General features: G+C 46.7%; 2 protein-coding genes across 2 annotated transcripts in view; both read left to right on the top strand.

Annotated features, from left to right (window-relative positions):
- The window catches only part of LOC130123915 (voltage-dependent R-type calcium channel subunit alpha-1E-like), a 63,921-nt gene extending 59,216 nt beyond the window's left edge, over window positions 1-4,705 (top strand). The window contains exons 42-47 of the mRNA XM_056293245.1: window positions 108-214; window positions 322-427; window positions 1,296-1,400; window positions 2,037-2,181; window positions 2,366-2,535; window positions 4,121-4,705. Of these exons, the coding sequence (XP_056149220.1) occupies window positions 108-214; window positions 322-427; window positions 1,296-1,400; window positions 2,037-2,181; window positions 2,366-2,535; window positions 4,121-4,639 (1,152 nt within the window). The 3' untranslated portion in view covers window positions 4,640-4,705. The remainder of the gene's footprint in view (window positions 1-107; window positions 215-321; window positions 428-1,295; window positions 1,401-2,036; window positions 2,182-2,365; window positions 2,536-4,120) is intronic.
- Window positions 4,706-8,072: 3,367 nt separating this feature from the next.
- LOC130123835 (RING finger protein 11-like) lies at window positions 8,073-12,628 on the top strand. The gene is made up of 3 exons (XM_056293142.1): window positions 8,073-8,842; window positions 9,461-9,630; window positions 9,733-12,628. The coding sequence occupies exons 1-3, from the start codon at window positions 8,720-8,722 to the stop codon at window positions 9,902-9,904; spliced, it is 465 nt and encodes a 154-aa protein (XP_056149117.1). The 5' UTR covers window positions 8,073-8,719; the 3' UTR covers window positions 9,905-12,628.
- Window positions 12,629-13,766: the final 1,138 nt, after the last annotated feature.

Below are 13,766 nucleotides of genomic sequence, written 5' to 3'. Positions count from 1 at the left end.
TGTCATCTTTCTATAGACACAGTTCTTTATCTCGGCAACCTAAAAATGAGTCGGAGACAGAGAGCTCTTACCCACAGTTAATTAATGTTGTTTTGTCTGTCATTCAGAAGAGTAATTTGATTTTCAAGCGTCTAGATGCATCGGCCCTCCCTGATGACATTCTCTCCAACACCCAGCCACTCCCGTCCATGGCCCACAGCGCCGGCTCAGCCCTGTGAGTGTGTGTGTGTGAGAGAGAGAGAGAGACATATGTGGCTGTTTTATGTGTGTAATTGCATGTGTGCACTGTTTTCTCAACTGGCACTCTCTGTCCCAATTTAGGACCAGGGGAGGTTTTGTGGCTTTGAGCCCCATCTCACCCCAGGAGCTCTTCCTGGAGCCTGAGTGCTCAGACGTTGAGTCAAGCCAAAGCCAAAGCCAATGCCTGGTAAGACGGAGGCCTGTACGAACGTTACTGATAGCGTCACATCATGTGAATCACAGCATGGACTTTCATTGAAGATATTCACTCACTCCTGAGCAAGGCATTCACCAAGTGTCACCTGCACACAAAATAGGATAGATGTGTCTTGAATGACGATGGCAAGATGAAGCCTTTGGAAGTCACTTTCTCGGTGCCTTTGCAGAGCACGTCATTGCTGTCTGTTTGGCTCCTTGTCCCTGATTACGTTTTATTGCTGTGGAGGTTTGAAAGCAGAGGCACACGTGCCTAACTGTTGACGTTGTGCTGTCTCTATGCTGTCTGGTTGAGCTGGTCTGCGATGTCTGCTAGAGGAATGACCCAAGTTAAATCTGAGATACCCATATATTATTGCTTCTCTTTCTCTGTAAACTGTCTCAGTGAAGGAATGTGTTTGGCTAAGAGACAGATGATGCTGTCGGCTCTGTCGGTGCATCCAGGTTGAAACGTGCATGAATGTGTGTACTTTCACACCTTAAAAGTACTGCCACCCATTCTCTTTCCTCTTCATCAGTAACTTCCACTCTTTGTTCCGCTAACGTTTTTGAATATTTCTCCTTGGACTCAGTCTCTTTGTTGTTGTTGGTTTTTCCTCTGTCCCTTCATTTTTGGCTGGAATGGCTTCTGATGGAATGATGATTGCGATGGCTATGGCAATGATGATGGCAGCGGTGATGGCTATAAGAGAAGCCTCAGAGATGGAGCGGTCTCATTGCCTGCCTTTTTGTCTGAGCTGGAAGGCAGCACACAGGCAGGGGTGCCATGGACCCGGGTGATGCGTGCTCTTGTCTCTTCTTGCCCCCCTCCTTGTCTTTGTCTCTGTGCTCACCTATAGGTGGGGAAGAGCAGTAGGTCAATGGGAGCCTCACTGGAGCTCCCGCTAGGCAGGGGCCTGTGCGCACGGGCTTCCTCCATGCCTCGTCTGGCTGTAGACTCGCAGGTACAGCACGTCTGAATGCACGTCCCTCATGGCTAAGCCTCGGTGATGGATCTGAAGGACCCCAGCGGTCATATGGGCTTTAAGTCGAAGCACCATGTGCCATTATACGTGCACGTGTCCAGGACGAACTGATTGGGATGGCTATGCAAAACTAATTTTGAGAAACATTTAATAGGGCCTTGGTCTGGGTCTGCCTTTTGTCACTTTCGGTGTCTCATTAAGGCTCAGTGAGTTGTTAGTTTCTATGGAGTGTGCGTGGTCTTGGGATGCTGATACCCCAAATTTTCACCTCAACGTCTCTCATGATTCTCTCTCAGTGTTGAATGGAGAGAAGAACAAGGAAATAAAGCTCAAGTGTATCAGAACATGTCCTTGCTAACAAAGGAGCATGGGGAGAAGTTAAAAAGGACCTCTGCATGGATCTGTCAGTGCATGAAATGAGTTTATTGAAAGTCAACATGCTTAATATCCTGTCTCTGCACATATCTTGTACTGCTACGTCTCTTGATTGATACCATTCACCCGCATGTTGGTCAAAATTTTTTGTTTGTGCACCCATGTGTCCAAATGTATGTGCGCGTGCGCATGTGTGTGCGTGCACGTGTGTGTGTGTGTGCTGGCATGAACGTACGTTAGCAGGCAGAGGTTTCATCAGGTTCCATGAAGCGTTCCGTCTCCACTGTTGCGGATCAGCGGGTGAATGGCCTGTGGCAGGAGGAAGAGGAGGAGAAAAGCCCTGAGAGAGTGTACAGACCCCGTCACAAGAGTTACAAGGCAGCAGGTCAGTGCTGTTCGCCCTTCAGGTTATATACACAGGCGTTGTCCCCTCATGTGTTTTCTGTTCAGCCACCCGTGACTTGTGCTGTTCACTGTATATGCTGACATCATGTGTGTTATTCACCACCCTCTCATCCCATCCTTACGGTCTGTGTGACGGCTTCTCACCCTGGCCCTCTGTCCCACAGTGTCTCGGTCTGAGCAGTGGCAGCAGGCTGACAGGGACAGAGAACGTGGCCGGTCCAAGGAGCGCCGTCACCTCCTCTCCCCAGACACGTCACGATGCAACTCCGAGGAGAGGAGCCTGCAGCCCTCACGCTGCTCCAGTGCTGAACGGACACACGCCAAGGATAAACAGGTGGGTCATAGATATGCATCGCTAGCAATTGATAGGTAATAAGAAAAGGAAATATTTTCATGGTAGTGTTATTACCTTTTAATTGCTATTAGTGTTGAAATTAACCCCCAAGCCCCAATGAAAATAAAAAAAATATGAATTTGCCATTTTGCATATTTGTTGATTGCTGGGTCCATCCCATGCTTTCACATGGAATCTTTACTGGTGCACAGGAAGTGATGCGTTTTACATATTTATAGATGTATCATTTATCTGATGTGAATGTTATTTACACTGTTTAAACGGTTGGTCCTGCCGATGGGGGGTGTTGTGCAGAATGTGATGTGATTGTGCAGTATGACAGTAAATCCCTCTGGGACTAAATTGTGATTTAGGACTGAATAAGGAAATTTAAGTTTTTTAGTTGGATTTTGAGAATTTTGAGGAAGTCGGGAGTTGCAGAGAAGTATGTAGGAGTGGTGCAGGACATGTAGGAGGGAAGTGTGACAGTGGTGAGGTGTGCAGTTGGAATGACAGATGGGTTCAAGGTGGAGGTGGGATTACATCAAGGATCGGCTTTGAGCCCTTTCTTTCTTGTTTGCAATGGTGATGGACAGGTTGACAGACGAGATCAGGCAGGAGTCTTCATGGACTATGATGTTTGCAGATGACATTGTGAGAGTAGGGTGCAGGTTGAGGAGAGCCTGGAGAGGTGGAGGTATGCACTGGAGAGAAGAGGAATGAAAGTCAGTAGGAGCAAGATGGAACACATATGCGTGAATGAGAGGTAGTACAGTGGAATGGTTAAGATGCAAGGAGTAGAGGTGACGAAGGTGTATGAGTTTAAATACTTGGTGACAACTGTCCAAAGTAACGGGGAGTACAGGAGAGAGGTGAAGAAGAGAGTGCAGGCAGGGTGGAGAAGAGTGTCAGGAGTGGTTTGTGACAGAAGGGTACCAGCAAGAGTTAAAGGGAAGGTTTACAAGATGGTAGTGAGACCAGCTATGTTACATGGTTTGGAGACAGTGGCACTGATGAAGAGACAGGAGGTGGAGCTGGAGGTGGCAGAGTTGAAGATGATAAGCTTTTCATTGAGAGTGATGAAGAAGGACAGGATTAGGAACGAGTATATTAGAGGGACAGCTCAGGTTGGACGGTTTGGAGACAAAGCAAGAGAGGCAAGATTGAGATGGTTTGGACATGTGTGGAGGAGAGGTGCTGGGTATATTGGGAGAAGGATGCCGAATATGGAGCTGCCAGGGAAGAGGAGAAGAGGAAGGCCAAAGAGGAGGTTTATGGATGTGGTGAGGGAGGCCATGCAGGTGGCTGGTGTGACAGAGGAAGATGCAGAGGGCAGGAAGAGATGGAAACGGATGATCCACTGTGGCAACCCCTAACGGGAGTAGCCGAAAGTGGTAGTAGTACTAGTAGTAGTAGTAGTAGTAGTAGTGGTAGTTGAATTTTGAGAATTTCAAGTAAATGTTAAAAATACTACTTTGCACCTAGATTCTCTCTGTTCAAGACATTCAACTGCAAGTTACTGGATGCATTTCTTTAAAAATCATACGAGTAGCTATACATATGTTTCATAACTTCTATTTTCCAGGGCAACAGCTCAGAAAGCCCTGTACCCTCCACCTCGGAGTCCAGTACCCCCAGCGGCCGACGGCCCGTGTCTCAAACCCCTACACGCTCCCGCCCTCACATCTCCTACTCCCCTCTCGTGTGCCGCACACAACCGTCCGTGGACGAGGACGAGCCGGGCAGCCCGGAGACCCTGAGGCGGGGTAAGCCCGTGTGGGAGGCTCAAGAGGGGCCGGCCGGTGAAAGACAGAGGGAAGCCGCCCAGCATCAGAGCCCGCCTCGACGTTACCCCTCTGAGCCATTCCTGACCTCCCAGGAGGACGACCACAGTCCAGACCCCACCGGTCCCATGGAGACGCTGACCTTCGAGGCGGCCGTGGCCCACAGCCTGGGACGCTCAAACACCGTCAGCTCAGCCCGCCCACGCTCGCGGACGGGCTGGCAGATCCCCAACGGACATTTCCGGAAACGCCTGGCACAGACGGTCTCAGTGTCTGGCTGTGATCCACTCAGCGACACGGAGGAGGACGACAGGCTCTAGAGACGGGAGGTGGAGCCTGGCCTGGGCGGCGGCGGGGGTTGTTAATCCCAGAAAAGTGTTAGGAAAACATTAAGCTAGAGTGTACAGAGCGAAAGGACAACATAACCCTTTATCCATCCATGCTTCAGAACTGTGAGACTGGATGTTTGGTAAGATGCAAATAAAAAAAAAAGTGAGAACAATACTTAATGAAACTGTAGACGCCAGTTCACGTGGAAGACTGACAAACTAAGTTCTTTTCTATTTGCTGATAGAAAGTATTAATAAAAGCCGCAATAGTCTGGGGATACCTGGGAAATAAATAAGGTGAACTGATAGAATTATGAGCCTGAATGAATAGATTTGTTGTTTCTGTCAATAAGTATTGTTATTTCTGAAGGTGTTTCTAACAATGATTCAGTGTTGCTCTTTACAGTGTGTGTCTGTGGGGTGTGTGAATATGTAACTATGTGCAAAAGGAGAAACACACTTTTCTTTTGAAGCCTTGGTTTTGTAAATACAGTATGATCATCAAACCACTCATATATTTTTCGGAAAGTTATTTGACGTAAACTGAACTATTCTCCATCAGGAAGGTATGTGATGCCTTAGGGGGGGCTGCTGGCACACTCATCAGAAAGCCAAGAGTTTCTGGTTGCATCCTTGCTAATGAAAAAGACTCAGTAATGCTGGATTGTTGTAAGTATAAAAAGACGTACAAGAGCGCTCTCAAGGCACAGAATTGTCTTGTTGCCCTAACCTTATTATTACTATTATTATTATTATTATTATTATTATTAAGGCAGCACAGTGGCGCAGTGGTTAGCACGGTCACCTCACAGCAAGAAGGTCCTGGGTTCGAGCCCCAGGGTAGTCCACCCTTAGTTTGCATGTTCTCCCCGTGTCTGTGTGGGTTTCCTCTGGGTGCTCCGGTTTCCTCCCACAGTCCAAAGACATGTAGGTCAGGTGACTCGGCCGTACTAAATTGTCCCTAGGTGTGAATATGTGTGTGTGTGTGTGTGTGTGTGGCCCTGTGATGGCTTGGCGGTCTGTCCAGGGTGTCTCCCTGCCTGCCACGCAATGACTGCTGGGATAGGCTCCAGCATCCCTGTGAGCCTGAGAACAGGATAAGCGGTTCGGATAATGGATGGATATTATTAATATTATTATTGTTATTATAAAGACTTTGGTATAGGTCGTTACATGGTTGTTTAACCCAGAAACCGTTGAATGAAGCAGAAATATGCTCAAATTGTCAGACAGGAATACAGTGGGGGGGAAAAATCTTCAAAAATCAAAAGGATGCGTTTTTGTAGATTCAGCCTCTGCATTGTTAGTGAATCCTACCAAGCTTCCACTCATCTTTTATATGTATATACTTGTGCAAAAAAAACCCCATTCCAATAAAATCAACGTGTTGCTTCTGAATTATCTTTCAAGATGATTGATGCTCCTATTGTACTTTATGAATCTACAATATTCAGTTTGGATGAAACATCAAGAGAGGAATTCACTGTGGACCAGTGGCTGGTGTGGACCAAGACCACCTAAAGCATTCGGCCTCACTGCTCATATTGATGATATATTTGCTATTTTTTTCTGGGAATATTTGAATTTACCTTGCAATCATCAAACATACACAACATAAGTTAACACTATCACATTAAAACTGTTTCTTCTTTTTTCTCCACCTGTATACACTTTCTTTTGTGAATATTGTATGAACCATTTCAGGCAACTGTAGAAAAACTGTAGGCCACATGACACACCATGGCACATTACTCTGTTAATGACTACTAATGTGCAGAGGACTTGTGCTGTCTGTGAGACTTAGAGAGAGACGTAAACCTTGTGAGCTGATGATCTTTAAGGTAGAGGAATGTCTGGAATGTTCGTTTTAAGGTATTGTATTTGTTTTATTTGCCTGAGGAAGGCCAACTCTGTGAAACTCACTTAACCAAAAACATGGAAGTTTGTAATATAAATTCTTGGAATGCAAATAATTTTCGGTTTATATGTGTACTATAGTTGTATATACAAATAAAAGTGTTCTCAAGGTGCACAATGGCTGTGCTTTTTCCCGGGTGTCTCAGAGACGGGGTGATAAAGTATTGCAGAACCGCTGAAACTGAGAACGTATTCCTTTTTTTTATATAACACTAGCATCGTCAAGATCAATTTAATGATTGCACACATTGCATTTAATGATGACACACACCCCATCATTGTTGCCAACATGGCCAACATGACTTGCTGTCTCTTTCCCCACAGACAGTATGAGAGACAACACACGTTTCCTTCACATTCTACAGTTGCAACTGGTTTTAGTCTTCCATTTACAGGGTAAAACCAACAGTGGCTGGAAGTGTGTTTTTGTAGATGGGTGATTCTTCAATTTGGGACACTTTTGGCTCTTGACAATTTGAAAAAATAAAAAATAAATTTCTTTAAAATGTTTTTCTTTTTCTTTTTCAAAAGCTCTATTAAGTGGCCTGGGACAAATATCTTAGCACAGCTTTGATCGTCCTACAAAATAGGTTTGATACTATGATGCCTTTTTCAAAGCTGTAACAGCAAAATGTGATGGTGATGACACGTGATGGTAGTGACAATTTTCCCTTCTTGAGAAAAAGTTGGCTGAGTCTTACACTTGCTAAGCTAACTTGTTAGCTAGCATACAACGTACAATGAATATACGTGAATAAAGTGAAATTTCTTATTTCTGAACTAAAATACTCAGTAACTTGTTTGGTCATGACGCCTAATAAACACACCCTCAGATCAGGACATACTGATGCAAAATAGTGGTGGGTCTAAAAGAGTTGCGATTCACCATGGACATCATGCCCTTGCAAGAAAAAATAAAAGTTGTATGCCAGCTCGATATAGATTTTCTTTTTTCCAACCCAATTTTGGGAACGCCTGCCTCTGATTGGTTAAAGAAAATATCTGGAAACGCTTGTCTCTGATTGGTTACGAATAATCAATTCTGATTGGTTAAGGTTCAGCCAATCAGAGTTTTCGTTACGCGGACGTTCGATCTAAAATTGATTGGAAAAAGGCTGGCGCTAGACTGGCTCACACGGGGGGGGGGGTGCTCTCCTGTGATTGGTTGTTTTGCTGTCAGGCAACTGATGCATTCGAAACGGTTAAGGTTAGGGTTAGGATGGGGTTAGGGCTAGGTTAGGGTTAGCCAATCAGAGGCGTGCAAACGCTTTCGTCACATGGAGCGGAGCGCCTCTCCCGTTGATCCAATCTATAGCGTCAACCTTGGGCAAAACGCTGCACGCCGCGCCTGATTGTCACACATCCAATACTGTCGGATGCAAACACACACACCCATAACACACACACGCAAACATACGACAAGGCGCGCACACACACAGACACACACGCACAGGTTTCTAAACCAAGTCATCCAAATGAGTTGATGTAAACAGGCGAAATCCAGCCGTGACGTCATCTCTAGTGGCCCGCTACGTCCTCGGCTTGACTAAAGAAGCTAAACAAGGCGAAGTCGCCGCGACTGTTTTTCTTTTTCTTTTTTTTTCCTTTCGCGACGCCGCAGACCGACCGACTCCGGAGGTGGCGATGGCGGCGCAGCGCGCAAATCGCACGGCTACGCGTTAGGATAACGGCCGGTGCTCGGCTCGACGTTCGGTCGGTGATTCGGACGCCCGCTTGGGAATGCGCGACACTTAACGCAAGGGAGCCGCTCCAGCCGGCTAGCGAGAAAAGTAGCTAGCCAGCTAAGCTAACCCGAGGAGGCGACTTCTTCTTTTGTTTTGAGACGCTTTCTGACGGGTCGGTGTGTGTGGGGGGGGGAAACGTGTCGGCGCTTCGCTAGCGTAAGTTGGCACTTAAACATCCGACGCGGAGGTGGGGTGGGGGGGGTGTAGCGGTAGGTACCCGAAAACTGTTGATTGTTTTGAGACGTAATTGTTCGAAGCGCAGAAGAAGAAGAAGAAGAAGAAGAAATAGCGACCGGGTAAGAATTTGGCCATCGAGCAAGTTTTGGCAACGCGTAGAAACAACGCGAGTTGCCCGGACTTGTCGGCGAGTCGCCAAGCCCGGGGGACCGAAGACGGGAAGGGGAAGATTATGGGAAACTGTCTGAAATCCCCGACTTCGGACGACATCTCTCTGCTTCACGAATCCCAGTCGGACAGGGCAAGTTATGGGGACGGGACCGATCTAGATTTGGAGCCGCCTCCGCCCTACCAGGTGAGAGGCTTGTCATTTCGGAGCCTCGGGTTTATACGTTCAAGTTTCTTCCCGAACGTAGGACGGACTCGATTGGGGGGGGGGTAGTTAAAGTCAAATCCAACATGCACTGTGTCATATTTGTGTGGGGGGGAGTAGTCATGGTAGTCCCATATGGTCGGTGAGTTTGTTTTTATCCGGACAATATCATGCATATTGTTCGTGGAGTCTAGATTTCACGATTAAGCGAAACCGCACGGTTCTAGGTCTTTAAAATAACTGTCATGCACATCACCCGAATTATTCTTGCTCATGCTCCAAATTAGCTTGTCAAGAGTGCTGACACTGCATTTTTTCCGCTCTTAATGGATTGCTTAGTTTATGGGTGTGTTTTGATGTGGTCCCAAAAAAGAACCCGGCCTGCGTGGCCATTATACTCCCTCTTTATCCTTTTCGTTATTGCACGCTGGCACATAGACCACTTAAGGTTCTCTGCCTGTAATGGTTCGAAGCACGCACTTATCAAAACTCCTTCTTGTGTGGCAAAGAGCTGCTAAATACTGAATAATAAGTTTGCTCGTGTTAACTGGTGTACTGGACGAATTTGGGATTTATTTTGGTTTTATGATTGTTTTCTAGGAACAGGCTCACATGCCCATGTACCATCCCACCCCTAGTCAGGCTCGCCTGGCCACCCAGTTGACGGAAGAGGAGCAGGTCCGCATTGCTCAGCGCATAGGCCTCATCCAGCACCTCCCGAAGGGGGTGTACGACGGAGGCCAAGACGGCTCGGAGAAAAAGATCAGAGAGTGAGAATTTTGTAGTTTGAATTCAACATATCATGTGTACACTCTTAAGAGGGGTTACAGGCCAAAACGGTAATCTAATGAATGTTGTACCTCCATTTGTAGGTGTGTGATCTGTATGTTGGACTTTGTGTACGGGGACCCCATCCGGTTCCTGCCTTGTATGCACATCTACCACATGGACTGTATAGATGACTGGCTGATGAGATCCTTCACCTGCCCCTCCTGCATGGAACCTGTGGATGCCGCCCTGCTCTCCACTTATGAGACCAACTGATTCTCCACTCACCCCCCTTCACCCATCCCCCCATGCTAAGAACAACCCAGCCCCCTTCCCTTCCCTCCCACCCCTCCAAAACATACAGACAACTGCCCTCTTGTAAACTGAGGAGAGCGGCAAGTTATGTTGTGTGTTGACTAAACGAAAGGCTGTTCTGTTACTAGTGGTCACTATCCCAACAAAATCACTCAAAGAATGTCGGCACTCTGTCCCCTGACATCTGACACTAAAATTGGCAGGTGTGCGTTAATGCAGCAATTATGCCAGGATCAAACTACACGAATTCAGCCACGTTTTGACATGATTTTGTCGGCGCTGACAAGTTTCCAGTGTCGGGCCCAAATATGAAAGTCGGCAATGACGAATGGGCGTCTTTACCCCTTGTAGTGTGACGTAATCGAAGAACAGCGATGTGGCGTCTGGGACGCCCCACGACACCCCAGTGAAAAGTCTAGCGTGTCAGAATTTTTTTGTATTTTCCTGCCTAGTTTAACAAACTCCTACAATGTTTTCCTTGACGTTGACCAGTAGGATGACAGTGCTGTCTGGTCCACATAGTATGTATGCTGCTGTTGCTGCTGTCAGGTGGAACAACACAACTGAGGAACATGTTAACACATTCGTTACCTCAAGTTCTCATTGAAGGATAGACAGCCCATACTGTCTTCTTCGTGACACCGAGGAATGGGTCCACAATCTTTTTTTTTTCTTTTTTTCTTCGGAACACAAGATCGCCTGCATCACACATAGCGCTTCTGTAGCCATGATTGACCATTTCTTGACCCTCCTCCCTGATGACCTATGAACTCGGGCAAGGTCGTGAAAGGCAGCATACGATGATTGGTTGGGGTCATGCTTGAGGTGTTGCCAGTCTCCCGGCAAGGACACGGCAAGAATTTATGGCACTATGATTGCTTAATCTGACATGGTGACCATAGTGAAAGACAGAAATATCGTGTAGTCTGATCCCGGCGTTAGATGAAGTCAGAACGGGATCGGGTTAAGTTGTAACTATTAAGTGCTGAAGTGTCGTTCGGTGTCGCAGCTTGATGGCTGGGTCACACTGTCCTGGCGGGGTGTTGGGGTCGGAATGGCTGTAATTGCCACTTGAGCCGGTCTCAGTGGTGTAGTGGAGTAGTCATTTATTGGGAAGATACGGCTACCGACTAATTTTACCAAATTTTATCGTTTGGTGTGGTGACGGATTGATTTTAAGGCCTCAAATGGCAACAGTGAGAGGAGACCTTGCCGTTAGGGTCATGTCTTCTCAACATGCTTTCACTGGAAAAAAAAACAAACAAACAAAAAACAGCTCTGCACTTTGCTGATGTGGGTGTAAAGATTGAGGTTTATGCTGGTGGCGTTAGATAAAGAAGACATTTAGCCTAATATTGTTAGTCAGGACTGCATCAACAGTACGTGCACACAGTGCAGTCGTCACCCAAAGTCCATTCTCGGCTTAGACCAGTTAACAGTGGCTGTTCAGCATATGTCTGATGGAGGTCAAGGGTACATGACTTTTGTCGACGCCAATATTTTCCATTGGAAGGCAATAGCTCTGCAGCCGCTCAGAATGACCAGAGCCAGTGAATTCTTAAAAAAAAAGATTGCCCCCCTCCAAACTGAGGGGGGGGGCAACACATTTTGAATTGTCATGGTGTAAGGTTAACGGGGTTTACCGACAAGAGTTTACCGGCAGAGTTTCAAAGGAGCTGGAAGCCAATATAAAGGGCTCATTTGTGCATGGACGGGCAGATCAGTCTAAAATTACAAACGCTTGCACACACGTTTATCTGATTCAGAGATTTGCACTTTACTTATATAATAATAGCGGAAACAATATTAATATATATCTATACCTATAACCTTGCACTATCAGTAGCCTGTTTCTTCCCTTTTGTTTCTTGCAGTGCAGAACTTTGCGTCGATGAAGCTGTTGTCAGTGGCGTCAGTGGTCGCGTGTCACGGTGTCGTGTGAGCCTCCGGTCCGTTCTGCTTGTCTTGAGCTCATCGTTTGGTGTGTAACGGGAGGGACAGACATTTGTTCCAGCTTGACAAAAGTAGGCTTGGTTTTGTTTTGTTTTTTTTTTTAGAAATGGAGAGTGTTGTTACCCGTTTACTGTTGAATCCTCTCGGACAGTCGGTGAGACACGACATTCTGTATTGCTGTCATGTTAAACTATGATTTATGGTTTTGTTGCTTTACTGGAGCGTAGCAAAGCCGACTGCGGTGGGTGGTTTTTATTCCGATTTGTGGCGTTGTCTAGTGATGCCGTGGCTATCCTTTTCTTTGTTACCGTTTTCCATTGCCCTCTTCGCTTTCGTTTGGCTGTAGCTGTAGTTGATTCTGTTGTGTATCTAGGAGATTTAACCACCTTGGAGTTTTGGGCCCTTAACGCCGATTCAAGTCCGACTATGCAAACCTCTGTCCGACCAGGTTCCAGAGTGAACGAGAGATGGTTTTTTGGAAGCAACAAGTCACGTCTGAGATGACAGTCTGTCGAGGTTTCTTTTGCAGTGTCTTTCCCCCCACTGGAGATAAACTTATTCTGGACTCTGAAAATTAATGTTATGCACCATACTTTTTTTTTGTTTGTTTTGTTTTTTTTTGTTTGTTTTAAACGCTAACTAGTCCTCATGTAAACATAATAAATCTGAAAGCACACACATTCCCAATTGTCTTCTTACAATAAAGAATATGTGGTCGTCCGCTAATGAAAATTCAGCTTTTTTTGACAGCTGCTCGTGAGGCCGGCTGGACGTGCACCAAGCGGCAGATTTAATAAAGCTCGAGTACAGAAGTTTAGTCCACCGAGCTCTGCAGTTCTGGAAGCAGCCTGCCAACCCAAGGCAAGTCGGTAATGGCAGCGCTTCTCTGTTAATTTATTCATTGATTTATTTTGGGTGGGGTTTCCTCCCACAGTCGGAAGACATGCGGGTCAGGTGAATCGGCCGTACTAAATTGTCCCTAGGTACGAATGTGTGTGTTGGCCCTGTGATGGCCCGGCGGCCTGTCCAGGGTGTCTCCCCGCCGGCCGCCCAATGGCTGATGGGATAGGCTCCAGCATCCCCGCCACCCTGAGAGCGGGATAAGCGGTTTGGATAATGGATGGGACGGATGGATTTATTTTTGGCCGGGGGAAGAATTTCATCTGGCCAGCACTGCTGCTGACAGTTGAACCTGTTGCACACAAACACATCTGGAGTCGCAGCCTAAAACAAAGTCCGCCAGTTTTCCCTTGATGAACAAATGTCCTACCCTATGCTATAAGCCGGTCCAGCTGACGACCGATCAAAAGTGTGTCCTTTTGCTCCACCGGCCAAACAACTGACCTCTGGAGCTGCTCTGATGCCGCAGTAACTCTGGTTTTTCCAAAGGTGGTAGCAAATGTTCTCGTCGGTAATATGTGCGCCCTATTTGCACGGGTGGCGCTAACACGACGAGGGTTTCACAACCCTCGTTTTGTGTGCAGTCGCGGTAGCCTTGCTGGAATCACTGCAATTAATCTTCCTTTATGTCGAGGCTTCCCTCATATCTGTACGTTGCACGGTGATTAAGTTCAGCGTGCCCATTTGCTCCAGAGATTAACCATTGACGCAGATAATCAGCTTTGCAGTGCCGCAATGGCCCGATCAGCCAGAACCCTGCATACTTTGGGTGATGATGGGTAAGATTACAATTGAGCAACTTGGGGAGTAACAAAAGCTTCTGTTGAAGGGCCGACTTGCAGCTCGGGGGGTAATGTTTATTAGGCAACAGCAGCATATCTCTGAAAGGCACTATTCTTAACGTGACCCCTGACGGATTTGGTATGGCAACACTAAGTCTGTGTAACCCCTTGGAGAGTTTGGGATGAAG

This window comes from Lampris incognitus, chromosome 14 (genome assembly GCF_029633865.1).
Source record: "Lampris incognitus isolate fLamInc1 chromosome 14, fLamInc1.hap2, whole genome shotgun sequence".
NCBI lineage: Eukaryota > Metazoa > Chordata > Actinopteri > Lampriformes > Lampridae > Lampris > Lampris incognitus.
The sequence above is the reverse complement of the archived record's forward strand: the minus strand, read 5'-3'. Positions and strand labels throughout refer to the sequence as shown.